The 17,316-nt window shown below is 42.8% G+C and overlaps 2 protein-coding genes across 6 annotated transcripts in view; one reads left to right on the top strand and one right to left on the bottom strand.

The window, feature by feature from the left end:
* Nucleotides 1–13,254, top strand: part of IST1 (IST1 factor associated with ESCRT-III) — a 69,307-nt gene extending 56,053 nt beyond the window's left edge. For 3 of the 5 annotated variants that reach the window (XM_053606490.1, XM_053606483.1, XM_053606496.1), the window contains 9 exons: nt 948–1,050; nt 1,439–1,619; nt 2,039–2,126; nt 6,415–6,498; nt 7,039–7,149; nt 7,861–8,052; nt 8,627–8,719; nt 10,164–10,212; nt 11,990–13,254. In XM_053606490.1, the coding sequence (XP_053462465.1) occupies nt 963–1,050; nt 1,439–1,619; nt 2,039–2,126; nt 6,415–6,498; nt 7,039–7,149; nt 7,861–8,052; nt 8,627–8,719; nt 10,164–10,212; nt 11,990–12,189 (1,086 nt within the window). In that variant the 5' untranslated portion in view covers nt 948–962 and the 3' untranslated portion in view covers nt 12,190–13,254. The remainder of the gene's footprint in view (nt 1–947; nt 1,051–1,438; nt 1,620–2,038; nt 2,127–6,414; nt 6,499–7,038; nt 7,150–7,860; nt 8,053–8,626; nt 8,720–10,163; nt 10,213–11,989) is intronic. The other 2 variants (XM_053606505.1, XM_053606512.1) reach the window with 2 other exon arrangements.
* Nucleotides 13,255–13,390: 136 nt separating this feature from the next.
* The window catches only part of PKD1L3 (polycystin 1 like 3, transient receptor potential channel interacting), a 66,766-nt gene continuing 62,840 nt past the window's right edge, over nt 13,391–17,316 (bottom strand). The window contains 4 exon segments of the mRNA XM_053554190.1: nt 13,391–13,911; nt 14,260–14,391; nt 15,906–16,007; nt 16,391–16,601. Of these exon segments, the coding sequence (XP_053410165.1) occupies nt 13,789–13,911; nt 14,260–14,391; nt 15,906–16,007; nt 16,391–16,601 (568 nt within the window). The 3' untranslated portion in view covers nt 13,391–13,788.

Raw genomic sequence — 17,316 nt, 5'->3', positions numbered from 1 at the left:
AAAAAAATCCTTTTATCATAAGGACACTTGTACTAGACTGTTTACTGCAGCTCAATTTACAATCGCCAAAATGTGGAAACAGCCTAAATGCCCACCAACCCAGGAATGGATTAACAAGCTGTGGTATATGTATATCATGGAATACTATTCAGCCATTAAAAAAAATGGAGACTTTACATCCTTCATATTAACCTGGATGGACGTGGAAGACATTATTCTTAGTAAAGCATCACAAGAATGGAGAAGCATGAATCCTATGTACTCAATTTTGATATGAGGACAATTAATGACAAGGTTATGGGGGGGAAGCAGAAAGAGGGACGGAGGGAGAGGGGTGGGGCCTTGGTGTGTGTCACACTTTATGGGGGCAAGACATGATTGCAAGAGGGACTTTACCTAACAATTGCAATCAGTGTAACCTGGCTTATTGTACCCTCAATGAATCCCCAACAATAAAAAAAAAAAAGAAAGAAAACATTTTTTTGGTTTTGGGTATAAATTTGCTAATCTTTTCCCATCTTAGTCTTCTGGGTTGAGATTTTTGGGAGCACTAGGAGAATAGGAGGACTTCTGCTGCTGCGTTGTCCTTTTATCATCTCATTCTGGTGCCAATACCTAGGTGCTGATTTCATCAGTCAGCAGGTTCTTTCAGCTGTGCCTTCAAATTAGATTTCAAATCCAGTTGCTACTATCACTACTAAACTGCCATGGTCTAAGCTATAGTATTAGCCTTCCCATTGGTCTTCTTCCTTCTAGTATTACTTTTCCCTGATCAGTTTTCTCCACAACAACCAAAATGATTTGTAAAAAATGTGAATTAGTTCATATTATTTCCTTGTCTTAGAGAACTGGTGGTTTGTTGTGTCAGATGATTCACCTTTAAGTGGTGTTAGTTTCTGAAATAATTTTGACTTGAAAATAGTCACTGTGTTGCTTTTTTTTTCTAGGAGGACTAGCACAACATGCTGGGCTCTGGATTTAAAGCTGAGCGCTTACGAGTCAATTTAAGATTAGTCATAAATCGTCTTAAACTACTGGAGAAAAAAAAAAGTGAGTAGTACATGATTGCTTTACCTTTTCTTTCCCAAAATATATCACTAAGAGCCAGCACCCCAGTACTAAATGACAGATTTCATATCTTTTAAGATTTCCATTTCTGCCTTTTGTAACTAGTTAGACTGAATCATTTTGTCTAACAGACATAGTCTGTTGCTGTGGAATGGGTAACATTACTCCTGAGTTGGAAATGTCAAGCCACAGAACTGTCTTCTTACCTAGAGACAGAGTAGCAAATTCTAGGGTAGATGGGATGGAACTAAATTTCCTAAGGGAGAGTGAGCTAGGATATAGTAGAAATTCCCAGTTTTCTGTTGGGATGGAGGTTGGCTCACAGACCAGGTACCATTGCTCTGTAACTGGAGTGGAATTTGTATCTTAGCGGAACTGGCCCAGAAAGCCAGGAAGGAGATTGCTGACTATCTGGCCGCTGGGAAAGATGAGCGAGCTCGGATCCGTGTGGAGCACATCATCCGGGAAGACTACCTTGTGGAAGCCATGGAGATCCTGGAGCTGTACTGTGACCTGCTGCTGGCTCGGTTTGGCCTCATCCAGTCTATGAAGTAAGAGATTTTTGATTCAAAGACCTAAATCACTTCTGGAATTAGAGAAAGGAGTAATATAGATCTCTACATGTAGGGGGCGAACACTGAGGGACTATATCACACACCCGAAGATCTTTTTCCTACCAGTCGGCTTGAAGGTCTGATCTGAATGTAGATAAATTGTTGAAGAGAAAATACAGAATCTGAAATTGAGTTTGAGTCTGGCTCAGCCATTTCCTGACTTTATGGCCTTGGGTGTAGTGGGAATTTCCCTAAAAGTAGAATAAGTTAATGAAAATGGCTAGAAGCCTAGAGTTATTGTGAGAACTCAGATTGGTGAAATAGCTTTAGAGGCTATCAAGTATATGATACAAAACTAGGGTTTTGTTGATTTGTTTTAAAGAGTGTTAAATTATATTAACTTTCTCCTTAATTAGGGAGCTAGATTCTGGCCTGGCTGAATCTGTGTCTACGTTGATCTGGGCTGCTCCTAGACTCCAGTCAGAAGTGGCTGAATTGAAAATAGTGAGTACAACCAGTTTCAGTGTTGTCTTCAGTTTTTCATAATGTTGAAAAGGTTGGTTAATCTAAGTCACTTCTGCTCATTTGACCAGGTATTTTGTACCCTTCTCATGCTGCTTTCGAAACAGTTTTGTAAATTTCTTTTTCCTTTTTAGGCCTCAGATCATAGAACAGTATTCTGTAAACTTGAATAATTTTTTAAGGAAGGAAGTTTTATGTATCTCCAGTTTTGTCTTAAATTATCTTTATTATAATGTCCTTTACCTGTATGCAAACAGAAAAGTTCTTATATAATCGTAAACCAGCAAAGTTAAAATTACAGTAATCTAAGGTGACAGATGGTTCTGCTTCATTTGTTAATTCTACAAATATTTATTAGTGGCCGCTGTGAGCCAGGTGAGTGGTACCGTTAACAGTGGTGAGCAACTCTTAGAGCTTGAAGTTCAGTGGAGGAGGTGGGCATTAACCAGAAAATTGCACATCACCTCGTAGATGTGGTGCTGTCTGTTAGGTTACAAGTTCAGTTGAGTTGTGTCTGTTTTCTACATCTTTGCCTTTTTGTAGTAGTTTGTAGGAGATTGTCTCAATCTTATCTCTGACCCCAGTCTGTTGAGAATAGTCTTGTTTTTTTTTGTTTGTTTGTTTTTGGAGATGGGTTTTTGCGATGTTGCCCAGGCTGGTCTTGAACTCTGGGCTCAAGGAATCCTTTCACCTTAGCCTCCCAAGTAGCCATATGCAGTCAGAATGAGGACAAAGATCCCAGTCTGGCAAGGGAAAACACCCCCAGAAAAAGGGAAAAATTAAGAAAGTAAGCTGAGTGACTCGGAACAAAGAGAAGTCGTCTAGTTTGCCTTTAAACCAGCCACTGCTAAATTTCTTATCTGAGCAAGTTTCCTGCTTTTCCTAGAACTCTGGCCTATTGGGGATAAAACTTTATAAACACCCCTGCTGGGTCTGTGAACACTGAGGAATGATGCCATAGAAGAGGCTGTGGCAAGGCCTGGAAAGATACATTAACTAGGCTGTTTTCTGCCCAGTAAATAGACAAAGCAGATACCCATTGTGGAGATTTGTATTCGGCTGGGGCAGAGATCAAGGGAACTGCTCGAAGCCCTGAAATATGGGCAGGAGGGCTTATGTCCCTTATTGCCGAGGAAGACCTTCTGTGGTGGTGATGAGAGGAAAATTCCTTTCTCCCACCCATTCTTCAGAGGAGATTGCCCCTAGTAGCGTTTTACTCCACAGGGAACTACCAGAGTTTAACCACTCCCTAGGAATCTGTGTATGACCTTCGTCCGGAGTCTGCCCCCACTCAGGTTTTGGATTTCTCAAGATTGCTCAGACCCTTGAAGTTAATGATTATAAAAACAATAGCAGTGGTCCCCTGAGTTCCTACCTTTGAAAATTCTATTCAAAGGTCTCTTTTTCTCTCTTGAGACCACTTTATACTTTAGTATGCAGCAGAAAAGCTTTATGCATAGTTTGAGTTAGCAACACATAATATTAAAAAGACATGTACTTAAGGGTTGAGACTTATAAAATTAATAACGTTTACTCCTTCATCAGAAATGTTTTTTTTTTTTTTTTTTTTTTTGCAGTTTGGCTGGGGCCAGGTTCCAACCTGCCACCCTCGGTATATGGGGCTGGTGCCCTACTCACTGAGCCACAGGCGCCACCCTGATCAAAAATGTTCTTATGTTGTTTCGGCTCCGCGCCTGTGGCTCAAGAGCCTAAGGCACCAGCCATGTACACCTGAGCTGGCAGGTTCTAATCCAGCCCGGGCCGCCAAACAACATGACGTTGTTCTTATGTTGTCTCTTTCTTTCTCATCGATTCTAACTATATTTCTTCAGTCGTTTGCCACCAGTTCCACAGGTCTTAGCAGACCCTGCCAGCCATAGTCTCTCATTTTTATTTCATGCCTTTGAACTCTTTGAAAATATTAATTTTAGTTTCTTTTTTTTTGGCCAGGGCTGAGTTTGAACCCGCCACCTCCAGCATATGGGACCAGCGCCCTACTCCTTGAGCCACAGGCGCCGCCCAATTTTAAGTTTCTTTTTAACTTTTACCCTTTTGTCATATTTGTTTCCTTCACGATCTTTTTTCTATATATTAGTCTTACATTCAGTTTTTTTTTTTTTGTTTGTTTGTTTGTTTTTGAGACAGAGCCTCAAGCTGTTGCCCTGGGTAGAGTGCTGTGGCATCACAGCTCACAGCAACCTCTAACTCCTGGGCTCAAGCGAGTTTCCTGCCTCTACCTCCCAAGTAGCTGGGACTACAGGTGCCCGCCACAACGCCCGGCTATGTTTTGGTTGCAGCCATCATTGTTTGGTGGGCCCAGGTTGGATTCGAACCCGCCAGGTCAGGTGTACGTGGTTGGCGCCTTAGCCACTTGAGCCACAGGTGCTGAGCCTACATTCAGTTTTATAGTCCAGCCTTTTCCAAAGGGTTAGTGGTCCTTTACCTTTAAGAGTGAGGCACTGAAAAACAGGTCAGAACCTCTTGTGTGCATGGATGGGGTTTAATGCCAGATACCTTCGTTGTTGAGTGATTTACCTAAGTCCTTTCTTAGGGGAATTCCAGACTGTCAGAAACTAGTTTTCTTTTTTTTTTTTTTTAGAAACTAGTTTTCTTTCTTTGGGTTGATCATTTTCTCCAAAGGAACCCTCCTGTCTTCTGCCTGGAAGGTACGAGTTGGCTGTCAGTGTTTCTGAGAGCCCAGTGAAGAAGGGAGCCCCAAGTCTCACTGTTGATATGTAGACTTCCACTTAATTCTCCTGTTGTCATTAAGTATTTCTGCTCTCTCCTGTGTGTGGAGTCCCAAGTCCCTTTAGTTTAACTTCCCCAGATAATCATCCTGTTTTCTATTAGGGTGGGGAGAGTAATCATTGAGTTTTGTGGATAGAGAAAGGGGAGAGTAGAGGCAACTGCTTCTTACATAGATTTTTAACCTCAATCTCATTTTTAGTCTCTTCTGTATTCCTCCTTTAAAAATAATCTCATAGGACTGGGCATGGTGGCTCAGGCCCGTAATCCTAGCAGTCTGGGAGGCCGAGGTGGGTGGATTGCCTGAACTATAGGTTTGAGACCAGCCTGAGCAAGAGCAAGACCTCATCTCTACTAAAAGTAGAAAAACTAGCCGGGCATCGTAGTGGGTGCCTGTGGTCCCAGCTCCTTGAGAGGTTGAGACAAGAGGATCACTTGAGCCCAAGTGTTCAGGGTTTCTGTGAGCTATGATGCGATGGCACTCTACCGAGGGTGACAAAGTGAGACTCTATCCCAAAAAAAAAAAAAAAAATCTCATAGTAGAAAAAGCTTAAAATATGTCACATAACGTGAATGCCACTCTCTGTATGGTATAAAACAAAACAAAAACAGTAGGTCAAAAGACAAATGGCATTTATATCATAAGTACCAGGTACCCCTGAAGGTCTATATATTGAACAGGAAGAACTCCCCCACTGGGCTTCCAGAGTGTTGAGACTGCTCTGGTTCAGTGTTACTATTGTCCCTGCCTAGACTATTGGAGTAACTTCTTAAATATTCTCCCTGAACTCATTTTGGCTTCCTTAAGTTTATTTACCATTCTATCAGAACAACCTGAAGGTTTTATTCAAAACACAGATCTAATCCTATCACTACCTCTTACTTTCTATTGCACTTGTGATGGAAACAAAACTTACTATGGCCTGCATGGCCCTGCATTGTCTGGCTCCCACCTACCTGCTTTTCTTACTCCATTTCCTACCACGCTCTTCGCTCGGGTGCTGCACTAGCCTAGCGGCTCACTGCTTTTATTTTAGGCTTGAGGATTGGCCCTGGTTTTTCTTTGTACATACTGTTTTCTTTTCCTGGAATCTTCTTCATTCTTCAAACATTTCCTTCAGAAAGCCTTAGTTTTGTGACCAGATCTGATTCTCATAAGCTGGTGATAGCGTGGGGTCCCTTACCCTTGGCAGCACTTGTCACAGCAGCAATTGTACCTTTATCTGTGTGTTAATGTGTTTTCCCTAAAGACTGTATTAATTCTGTAAGAGTGGAAACAAACGTCTGTGTGTTCATCATTTTGTTGCATTCTATAACGCTCAGATAGTGCTCGATGTTTAGTTTCTGCTCACTGGGTGGATGAATAGACAAATAAGTGAATGAATGTATACTCCTTAAAGATTTATAGACTCCAGTTTTTTTTGAAATCCTATAATAGAAACATGTTAACTATCAATAGAAGGAAGCTTGAAGCAGTCTGTAGGAATGGGCTCCATTTTTATACACTGTTCTTTTTTCTCTATAGGTTGCCGATCAGCTCTGTGCCAAGTATAGCAAGGAATATGGCAAGTTGTGCAGGACCAATCAGATTGGAACTGTGAACGACAGGGTAATGAGCGAACTTGGTAAACATGAAGCAATGAGTGGGTGGGAAGAGGTTATTTTATTGCCTGTGGGAATGCTAGTGGATACCATTGTGAGGCTCAGTTAATCTAGGAAAGCACGTTGCATTGTGAGGTGAGAAGAATAGCTGTTTGCCTGGCAGTGCGGTCAGCTCCTTACCCCTGCCCAGCAATTCTAATTGTGATGCTCTCTGTCATTACTGACTTTTCCATTTTCCTCGCTCCTTGTGACTTGTGAAGGCAGGAAGTGGGGGTTGGGGGCAGAAGCACGGATGAATTGAAATGTGCAAGGCAGCAGTGTTGGTCGTTTACCAACACCTGGGTCATGTGTAACTAGAGAATGTAAGAGAGAGACATAAGTGCTGTGACGTGCCTTGTGATTCTGAAAAATCACTTGACTGCTCTGAGCCTCTCTTTTTCTCAACTTTACCTATAAAATAGGAAGAAGTAGGTTTAAATAGGGAGACAGGTTAGGATTAGGCTGGTTGATAACAGATGCATCTTAACCATGGGTCTTTTACTTATAGCTAATGCACAAACTGAGTGTGGAGGCCCCTCCCAAAATCCTGGTGGAGAGATACCTAATTGAAATTGCCAAGAATTACAATGTACCCTATGAGCCTGACTCTGTGGTCATGGTAAGTTCATACCAGAGTGCAAAGGAAAATGAGGTTCTAAGTATGACCTTCTTTGAAAAAATAACCATATTCTTTGTGCATGTGAATTTAAGCCTCGGTCCAGCTACTCCTTTTTGGGTGACAGTGAATATGCCTGCGTATCTCAAAGGGTACTTAAGAATCAGATTAGATGCCTATAAGCACTTTGAGAAGGTATGAACCTTGTTAGAATGTATTGCTGCTTTTCAGTGAACTTCATGGAATTGAGAAAACTCCTCTTTGGAAAGCAAGAAATGTCTCAAGACCTAAACAGTAGGGTTAGGGTACCCACCCTGTACCAGAGAGTGCCCAGAGGTTGAGATTACACAGATACTTAACAAGTTCTCTGTCCCAGGAGGCCTACAGCACTACATCTAAGGAGGGTAAAATACCCAAACAATAATCATCAGCAGTTAAAGTGTAAGGTATATGTTGGGTGCTTGTGTGCTGCTCAGTCACCCCTTACCTCCTGTTGAGGCAAACCTATAGGCCCATCGCAGCTTTGTTGCATGTACATGGCAGCCTAGATTTTCCAACTAGCCAACTCTGCTTCCTCACTTTCTCCACAGAAGTTGATCATTAGAGCACTCTCCAATAAACTTCCTTAATGCTAATCTCCATCTCAGAGTCTGTTTCCTGGGGAACTTGGCCTTGGACATGGACTAATGATAGAGGTTTCTCTCTTTTTCTCAGGCAGAAGCTCCTCCTGGTATAGAGACAGATCTTATTGATGTTGGATTCACAGATGATGTGAAGAAAGGTGGCCCTGGAAGAAGCGGAGGAGGGGGCGGGTTCACAGCACCAGGGGGTGGACCTGATGGAACAGTGCCCATGCCCATGCCCTCTCCAAATACACCTTTCTCATATCCACTGCCAAAGGGACCAGTAAGTACACATACAAATAACTGGATGTAAGTTTTATAAAATGTTACAGGAGATGACAAATCTGTTCTGTGAATATACTTAGGATCATTTAGCAGTAAGAACATTTGGAATTAGCTTAGTGATGATGACATTGTGGAAAAAATAGCACTGGGACTCAGTCTTGGCTCAGCTATAGGTAATAAAGTGAGAAAATCAAATCTAGAGAGATGGTGCTGGAGAAACACTTTCTTTGGGTTTACTGAATATCTTTTGGTCCTGTTGCAATCATGTTAGTAGCTTTTTCCACAAATGAATAAACCACCCTGTATTACCAGGCAGAAAAACTTCCTACATAGCTAGTGTGGAAGTCTGATTAGAATTTTCCTTTGTAGATGATGAAGTGTTTGATTAAGTAATTTGAAGAATAGCTATTGGCTGTACATCTTTAAAAATCTGGAATCCTTCCAACCACATGTCCTTTTTGGGCATCTTGAATATATATGTTCAATGTGAGGATATATATACTTCTCCCTCCCTGTACACAAACTCAGAGATTGGGGGCAGTGTCTCTGATGTTGCCTTTCTCCTCTTGCAGTCGGATTTCAATGGATTGCCAGTGGGGACTTATCAGGCCTTTCCCAATATTCATCCACCTCAGATACCAGCAACTCCCCCATCGTATGAATCTGTAAGTGCCTGAGCCTCCTTTGTAAGCAACAGGAGAGTGAATCCCATGAAGAGAGTGCAAAATAATGATCACAGGGAAGGCAAAGTTTTGATCAACTCCTAGTACCAGCATTGCTTTTGCTTTGGGATTCTTGTGTTGCTTTAATGCTACCTGGGGAGTGGTGGTGATGGCAGCGTCATTGGTGGCAGTGCTGTTTGTGCAGTTAAGCCAGGAATTGGGAAGGAGCTGCAGACCTCTTAGAGAGTTGTTGTACCCTACAAAGGCACTTAGTTTTTTTTTTGCTTGCTAGGCATAAAATCACATTGACTAATAGTCTTGGTATTAGATATAGTAATTATTAAAATAGCATTGTTGGCTCAGTGCCTGTAGCTCAAGCAGCTAAGGCGCCAGCCACATACACCAGAGCTGGCGGGTTCGAATCCAGCCCCGTTCAACAATGACAACTACAACCAAAAAAAAAAAAAAAAAGTGTGTGTTTATATATGTATATGCAGTTGGGCATTGTGGCAGGCGCCTGCAGTCCCAGCTACTAGGGAGGCTGGGGCAAGAGAATCGCTTAAGCCCAGCAGTAAGACAAAAGTGTGGTCACTATTCCTTTACGTAAGAGTTTAGTTAGCAAATTTCAGCCTAGATCATTGATTTCACATTTTTAGTCTTGTAGTTAAAAACTTGATGCCTTGAATTGTATGTGGTTGTAACAGTCTTATTAAGAATTAATTTTCTTTGTGGCGGGTGCCTGTAGTCCCAGCTACTTGGGAGGCTGAGGCAAGAGAATCGCTTAAGCCCAGGAGTTGGAGGTTGCTGTGAGCTGTGTGATGCCATGGCACTCTACCCAGGGCCATAAAGTGAGACTGCCTCTACAAAAAAAAAAATTAATTTTCTGCAAACTTGTTTCTTCATTATATATGCCTTTTGAACCCTGTTTCCATCTCATACTTTACTGAGAAATTGATAAGGCATGTGGTATGTAAATCACCTAGGAAAATCTCCCTATTCCTGAGCTGCTTTTTGTTTTTAGCTCTAGCTGATTTGTTTTACAACGAGCCTGACTTGGTCTTACGCTTTGGTCTTGCATGTGTCAAAGCATGACCCACAGCTGTTTCTGGAAATGAGGTAGGAGGTCTTATCAGCGTCTGAGGACTTGGTTCTTATATATATATTTAATTGTTAGTGCTTCCTCTTGGCCTGGAAGGTGAAGGTATCATTAAAAAAAGGTGTCATGGTTTGTTAAGAATATTCCTTTTCTCTGCTTGGCAGTCAAGAGTTCAGCATGGTATCTTGGCATCTAACTCATTGGAAGAAGTGGAGGGGGAAGGGGCAGTTTCTTTGCAGTAGGTTCTGTTGCTTTTGGTGAGCAACTTGGCTCTTAGAAAACAGAGGCTTATTTATGTAGGTACTTTTAGTGATGCCATTGCTTTTCCCTCTGATACTGTTTCTGTTGCAGGTTGATGACATTAATGCTGATGAGAATGTCTCTTCTGCACAGATTGTCGGTGAGTGTGTCAAGGTTCACCCCTGAACCCTCTGTTGTTGTCGTTCTTCCCTTAGAGACTGTAGCCATGTCCGTGGTGTATTCTACCCACGATTCCTACTCTTTTCTCAGAATTGGTATGGCTAAAACAGAACTTAAGGCTTCTTGCTTCCAAAGATAAAAGAATCTCCCAAGTTCCCTGTTTCTGTTATTGATAACACTGTCACCGAGGCTAGAGGAGCAGTGGTGTAAACACAGCTCACTGCAGCTTTGAACTTCTAGTTCACACAGTCCTCCTGCTTCAGCCCCCCTAATAGGGAGGATTACAAGGCGTATAGCACCATGCCTGGCTGATTTTTCTTTTTTTGGTAAAGATGGGGTCTCACTATGTTGCCTAGGCCCAGCCTCGAGATCCTGGGCTCAAGTGATTCACTCTGCCTTGGCCTCCCAAAGTGCTAGGATTACAGGAATGAACCAGCCATACCTGGCATTACTATTCTGATTTTGTAGTTTAAGATCAAGTCACTTTCAAGTTCTTTGTTATTCTGCTTCAGGTTCTCTTGTGCCTGGAAATACCAAAAAAAACTTTTTTAATCCAGGCATTGGAGAGATGTTAAAGAGGTGAAAAGTATACGCTCTCAGTTGCATGTTCATGTAGTTCTCCATGCAATTAAAAAATAAAAAACACTTCAGAAAGCCAGAGGGAGGATACTTCTAACATTAGAGACAGTTGTTGTATTGAATTACAATTTACATTAAAAGTCACACTGAGTTTTTATACACACACAATTGCTACTGGAGTCAAAAGTATAGAATGTTTCTAACACCCCAAGAAGTTTTCTTCTGTTCTTTCCAGTCAACTTCACCCTTCCCCTCCATAGGCAAGCACTGTTCTGATTTTTCCATAATTTAGTTTTGCCTATTCTGGAACTTAAGATATAAATAGAAACAGTAGGTAAATGGGGGGATGATTTTAACATAAAATACAAAGCAGAAGACTAGAAATACTGGTCCATTACTTCAGATAATACAAACATAAACATTGCTTATACAATTTTTCTTCCCTCAGCCTTAAGTAGTATTCTGGTTCTTCTTAAAGAAGCAGTATTTTTTGTTTTTTGAGAATCTCATTCTGTCTTCCTGGATAGAATGCTATGGCGTCGTCATAGCTCACAGTGACCCTTTGGGAACTCAAGAGATCCTCTTGCCGCAGCTTCCCAAGTAGCTGGAACTACAGGTGGTTGCCCTGATGCTTGGGAAGTTTTCCTATTGTTAGTAGAGATGGGGTCTCACTCTTGCTCAGGCTGGCCTGGAATTCCTGAGCTCAAGCAATCCACCCACTTTGGCCTCCCAGAGTGCTAGGATTACAGGCGTGAGCCACCTTGCATGACCTATTATTGATTTTAATTCAATGTTTTAAAAACAAGTGTTTTCGGGCGGCGCCTGTGGCTCAGTTGGTAAGGCGCCGGCCCCATATACCGAGGGTGGCAGGTTCAAACCCAGCCCCGGCCAAACTGCAACCAAAAAATAGCCGGGCATTGTGGCGGGCGCCTTTAGTCCCAGCTACTCGGGAGGCTGAGGCAAGAGAATCACTTAAGCCCAGGAGTTGGAGGTTGCTGTGAGCTATGTGAGGCCACGGCACTCTACCGAGGGCCATAAAGTGAGACTGTCTCTACAAAAAAAAAAAATAAAATAAAAACAAGTGTTTTCTCCTGTATTTTGATTTTTTTATGCCAAAAGGGAGCTGAGCCATTTCTCTGGCATTCGTAACATTGTGCTTCTTGCCTTATTTTAATTAGGTCCTGGACCCAAACCAGAAGCCCCTGCAAAGCTCCCTTCCCGGCCTGTGGATAACTACGACAACTTCGTACTACCAGAGTTGCCATCTGTGCCAGACACACTACCCACCGCATCTGCTGGTGCCAGCACCTCAGCATCCGAAGACATTGACTTTGATGATCTTTCCCGGAGGTTTGAAGAACTGAAAAAGAAAACATAGGCCTCCTTAATCTAGGCAATTTCCAAGTCCTGGGAGTTGAGACTGAGCAGATTCTCCATGTAACAAAGAATCTCCATGAAATTCCGTTTCATGTATTAACCATCACTGAGCACACTTCCTCTGGGCTCTCTTCCTACTTCTCCAGATTCTGCTGCTTTCCAGTTCTCTATTGATCCTAAGAGACTAATAGCTGGAGACTCTGTGGCTGGAACAGCTGGCTCCTGGCAGCTGTGCTTGTCCATTTCTTGTCAGAGGGATCCCAGGTTCTCTCTCAGCCTCTCCACAGGAGTGGAAGATGAGTACATTGTGGGGAGAGCCACCAGAGAGGGCCCCATGAGCCTCTTGGTCTCATATTAAGGTTCCAGATATAGAGACAAGCCCCTCTGTCCAGGGGGTGGAGGTGAGAGAATCATAGGAAGCCATTGTTCTGACAGTTCCTGGTAGCTGGGCCCTCTTGCTGGTATCTACACTCCTTGCTGCGGGGCACTGTTCCACCTGGATCCAGTTGCAAAGTTTGTTTGGAAAGTTGAAGGCCTCGCCTAGTTCTGCTGGATTCTCAGGGAGCCCTCTGTGGCCTTTGTTTTATTTTGAGTACTGTGTTTCCCTTTTACAAGAGGGCAGCACCATAGCAATTTTTGTTTCCCACATGGCATGTTCTGTTGGATTGCATCGCTGGCAGAGGGAGGACAGGCCACATACTGGGCACAAGCTGCCATTCGAGCCTACGTGGGCTTCCAGCTGCCTTAATAGAAGTACTCAAGACTCTTGGGTAGTGAGCTGGAAAGCCTACAGGAAAAGATGGGTACCCATTTTCATTTGAAAACTTTATAACTAATAGAATCATTAAAACTGATCTGAGATAAATGTTTGGTGCCCACATGGCTATAGTTCCCTGCTTTCCTGAATGGATGAGACTCTCACTATTGTAGCTCACGTGCTCCCTCACGGGGATGGCTTCACTTCTGTGTAGTCTATCTGTACATACCTGTTTCGAGCAACTTTTCTTTAATGGTTCTGGTTTGTATCTCATAGCTCAGTAGCTGCTAATAAAGTTAGAAGATCCTGTGTCCTGCTTTCTCCACTCTTGGGTCAAACCAGGAAGTACAAATTTGGATTTTAGTGGAGAATATTTTAAGCAAGTTATCCATGTTGTTCCATAAGCTAGAGCCAGCCTCATTTTGGGCTCCCTCAGAAAGGGAGCTGTCTTTTGATCTCTCTATTTAAGCCCAGATAGCATCTGTGAGTTTGGTTACTCGTCTGTGGCAAGGCTCCACATCAGCCAAGGCACATGCTTCTATCTTTATTTTTAGTGGGTTGCCATGAGCTCACTTCTGACTCATTGATTTCTCACAGCCGTCCTGTGGCATGGGTGATGAGTGTTCTGTTACTTAATGCTTGGCAGCAGTATTATCCCATCCTGACAGTGCCAAGATCCATAAGCAAGAACGTGGCACCAAGGGGATTTTTACTCCTCACTAAGAACAAAGTATATTATATACATCAATAATTTTCTAAGCTATCCCATGCAAAGGTAAGTAATAATATGCTAGGAAATAATAAGCCAAGATGGGAAGTCACAGAATTATGGTAGTTGATCTTCTAAAACGTGTCATTGCACATTGCTGTTAGGGCTGCTTGCTTAGATGAGGTGTCCTGGTGTCGCTGGATTCCTAGCAAATCTGAGAGCATCTGTAGCAGAGTATCTACCAGTGTGGCTTCTTTCTGAGTATTTGAAAACCAAAGGAGAAGAACGAAAAATCGAAATTAATTGCTAATGTTCAAGTAAAGAAACACCAAAGATAACAAAAATTAGTAAGTGTATAATAGTAAAGATACTATTTACTGTCTGTTTCTGCTATTTAATGGTTGAGGGCCAGCTCTTTATCACACAGTGGCTATAGAACATTATAAGTCTTGGTTTATTGGTTTTCCTAGGAAAATAGTTGGCAGAGCTGTTGAAACTAATATATATTCTGATACCCTATATGTCAGTCTGTAATCTTCAGAGCTGGAGATTAAAGTTGGACTTTTCCAATGATAGAAAATCGCGATAATTTTTCAGTTACCTACCTTAGGGGACTTTCTTTCTTTTCTAAAGGCCATTAGAATGGCCGAAACAAAAAGATTAATTATCACAAGCACTATCATGACAGCACTGGTGAGGATCAGAAAAGAGCCCAGGACTGGATCTAAAGCGAAAACCTGGAAAGACAATAAGAACACTGAGTGACGGGCAGCTTAGTTTCTACTTTACAAACAGCTCTGCGCTAATGTTCAGGATCTACTCCTAAGTGTACCTAGAGGAAACTAGGGAGAGAGGCACAAAGATAATGAAAACAGTTAATGGACGGTAGGACCAGAATGACTGACTATAAATAATTTTGACATCACAGCTTACACAAGAAGAAAACAGATGAGTCACAGTGGAATTATGATTCAAATCTCATGTGAGTTTTGATAGTTTCAGAAAATACAAAAAGAGGTTTCAAGGGATAGCAGATGCATATTGAGACAATCTTGCACACCAGCAGTGAAAATGCAGACTGTACCATGTCAAGGAACTCAGGCTCTAAAACACAGTAGTCTGACAACATTTTAACAGGTTAACCACAAAAAAACTGGCTTTTTTTTTTTTTTTTTTTTAAGAGAAAGGTTTATTTTCAAATACCAGGCGCATGGGGAGAACCACAAGAATGATGTCCCAAAGTTTCAGTGATAGTCAGTGCCTTTTTTTTATTTGTTTTTTTGTTTTTTTGGCCAGGGCTGGGTTTGAACCTGCCACCTCTGGCCTATGGGACTGGCGCCCTACTCCTTGAGCCACAGGCGCCGCCCAAAACTGGCTTTTCTTAACAGGATTTTTTTTTCCATTGACTTTTTCTGGCAAGCGTCAAACCGTTTATTGAAGAGAAAGATACCTGTGCTTTGTAAGAGACCGTGAATGAGCCTCCCTTGCCACTGCAGTTATTTCAAACAGAAATAATGCAGTTCTTCCTGGAGCTGTACCTCCCTCAGTTTTCTTTTTTTTTTTGCTTGTACAAAAGATTTTTATTGGTGAGGGAGGAATGCAGCAGAGCAGCACCAAAGAGGAGAGAAAAGAAGAGAGAGGGGAGAAAAGAGAGAGAGAGGAAAAAGAGAGGGGGAGAGAGAGGAGAGACTGAGACAGAGAGAGAGCCCTCCCTCAGTTTTCTAAGTCACTTCCATTACACACTTAAAAGGGCTATTGAGAAAGAATCAAGCACCCGGCCAGGTATGAGAGAACAAGTTCAGACCCAGTGTCCTTCCGCAGTAAGATAAGGAAGTGAGGGAGGAACGAATAAGTGCTTATTAGGAAAGGACAATTTCTTTTTCTTTTTCTTTTTTTTTTTTTGAGACTTACTTCCTTTTTCTTCTTTGTGGTAGAGTTCTGTGACTTCATAGCTCACAGCAACGTCAAACACTTGGGCTTAGGCGATTCTCTGGCCTCAGCCTCCCAAGTAGCTGGGACTACAGGCGCCTGCCGTAACGCCCAGCTATTTTTAGACATGGGATCTCACTCTTGATCAGGCCAGTCTGGAACTCCTGAGCTCAGGCAGTCCACCAGCCTCGGCCTCCCAGAGCGCTAGGATTACAGGTGTGAGCCAGCGTGCCTAGCCAAGGACTATTTTTATAAGCAATTCCCCTCTTGTTAGATACATTGAGCCAAGTAAAGAGAAACGAAGATGGGTTTTATTTTTTACCTCATTGTGGTGAGCAATTCCGATCATAAGACCAACAACAGTCATAGCTGAACTGACAAAAGTTCGATAGTTGGAGATGCTCCATCCGAACAACAGGTTAAACTAAAGTGGAGAAAAGCCAGTCAGTGGGAGGGAGTGCAGATCTCTGTGCTGAGGTGGCCAACAGAGAACCGATGGAATGGAAAGAAACGCCTTGTGGCCCTCAAAATTCCTATGCCCCCCAGTTATACAAAATGCCTTTGTAATTAGTGTTGTCATTTAGGTTTATTTGACCTTCCCCATACCCTCTGAGCTGCATTTTATTCCCATTTTAGAGAGGAGACAAACGCCTGGCTCTAAGCCTGTAACTAAACCCAGCTTGCTTACTCTACTGTCTTTTCTCCAGAACTCGTGGGTTTTCTGTATTGTGCCCTTTTCTAAGAGAAGTGATGTGATTCCAAGGTCACAGCACACTGGGGAGGGAGGCACTGGGTATGGGGGCTTACAGCAGTGGCATAGCTGGTGAGCAGGATCAAGATGATCAGCAGGAAGCCCACCACCTCATCCCAGGTTTTGTTCAGTGTCCTGCCGATGACCTGTAGCCTGGGGTCACGGTGCAGCAGACTCCATAACTGAACAGTTGCCAGGAGAAGCAGGAAGCCTGCCAGGTGCGTGGCAGCAGAATTGGCTCTTACGGCCTCGTAGAAGCTGATGAACCTGTACCAGGAAAGCTGATGGTTACTCAATAGGAAGTATGGGCCATTGGCAGGTCCTGTGATAGCACCTTCTCCCATGCTCCTGCCCCTGAAGCCCAGCAGCTCTAAGCCCTGTCAGGCTGAACGCCTGCTGATGGAAGAACTCTGCTTTCTAGCGTGACCCTTGTACGATGCCTTGTACGTACGTGAGAATGGTACGTGACCCTTGTACGTACCATTCTCTACGATGTGAGAATGTTAGCAAAGGTCAGTTTAGTTAGGAGCTGAGAAAGCCTTGAAATGTGACCTCTAGCTGATTTGTTTAGTCCAAATTCACCCTGGAAATCAAAACTAGCTTCCTATACTCTCCAGTTGGACCTAATCTCTGCTCCCAGAAGGAGATGAGTTAACACAATGAGAAGAGCCATCATGCTGATCTGTTTCCTGAACTCCATTCTCTGGGAGTAGGTCTAATAGGATTAATAGTGCTTATAATAGAATGATGGATGGTAAACGAGAGGTGAGGGGGGTTGCTCCCCAAATTAGGTTTTGTTGTGTGAGAACATTCAGAATTTTGTGTTGGAGAAACTAGGTTACTTGGAAAGGCCCTCACAAACACAAGCAAGTTGGCACCTGGTCACTGTTCTTTCATTGCTTAAGAGCTGGGCAGTGCCACACAGCAGGCTGGATGGTGGCTGCCATCACCATTCAAGCTGCAGACCTACTATTCCTGTATG

The sequence above is a fragment of the Nycticebus coucang genome, chromosome 2 (genome assembly GCF_027406575.1).
Source record: "Nycticebus coucang isolate mNycCou1 chromosome 2, mNycCou1.pri, whole genome shotgun sequence".
In the NCBI taxonomy this organism is placed as follows: domain Eukaryota; kingdom Metazoa; phylum Chordata; class Mammalia; order Primates; family Lorisidae; genus Nycticebus; species Nycticebus coucang.
The sequence above is the reverse complement of the archived record's forward strand: the minus strand, read 5'-3'. Positions and strand labels throughout refer to the sequence as shown.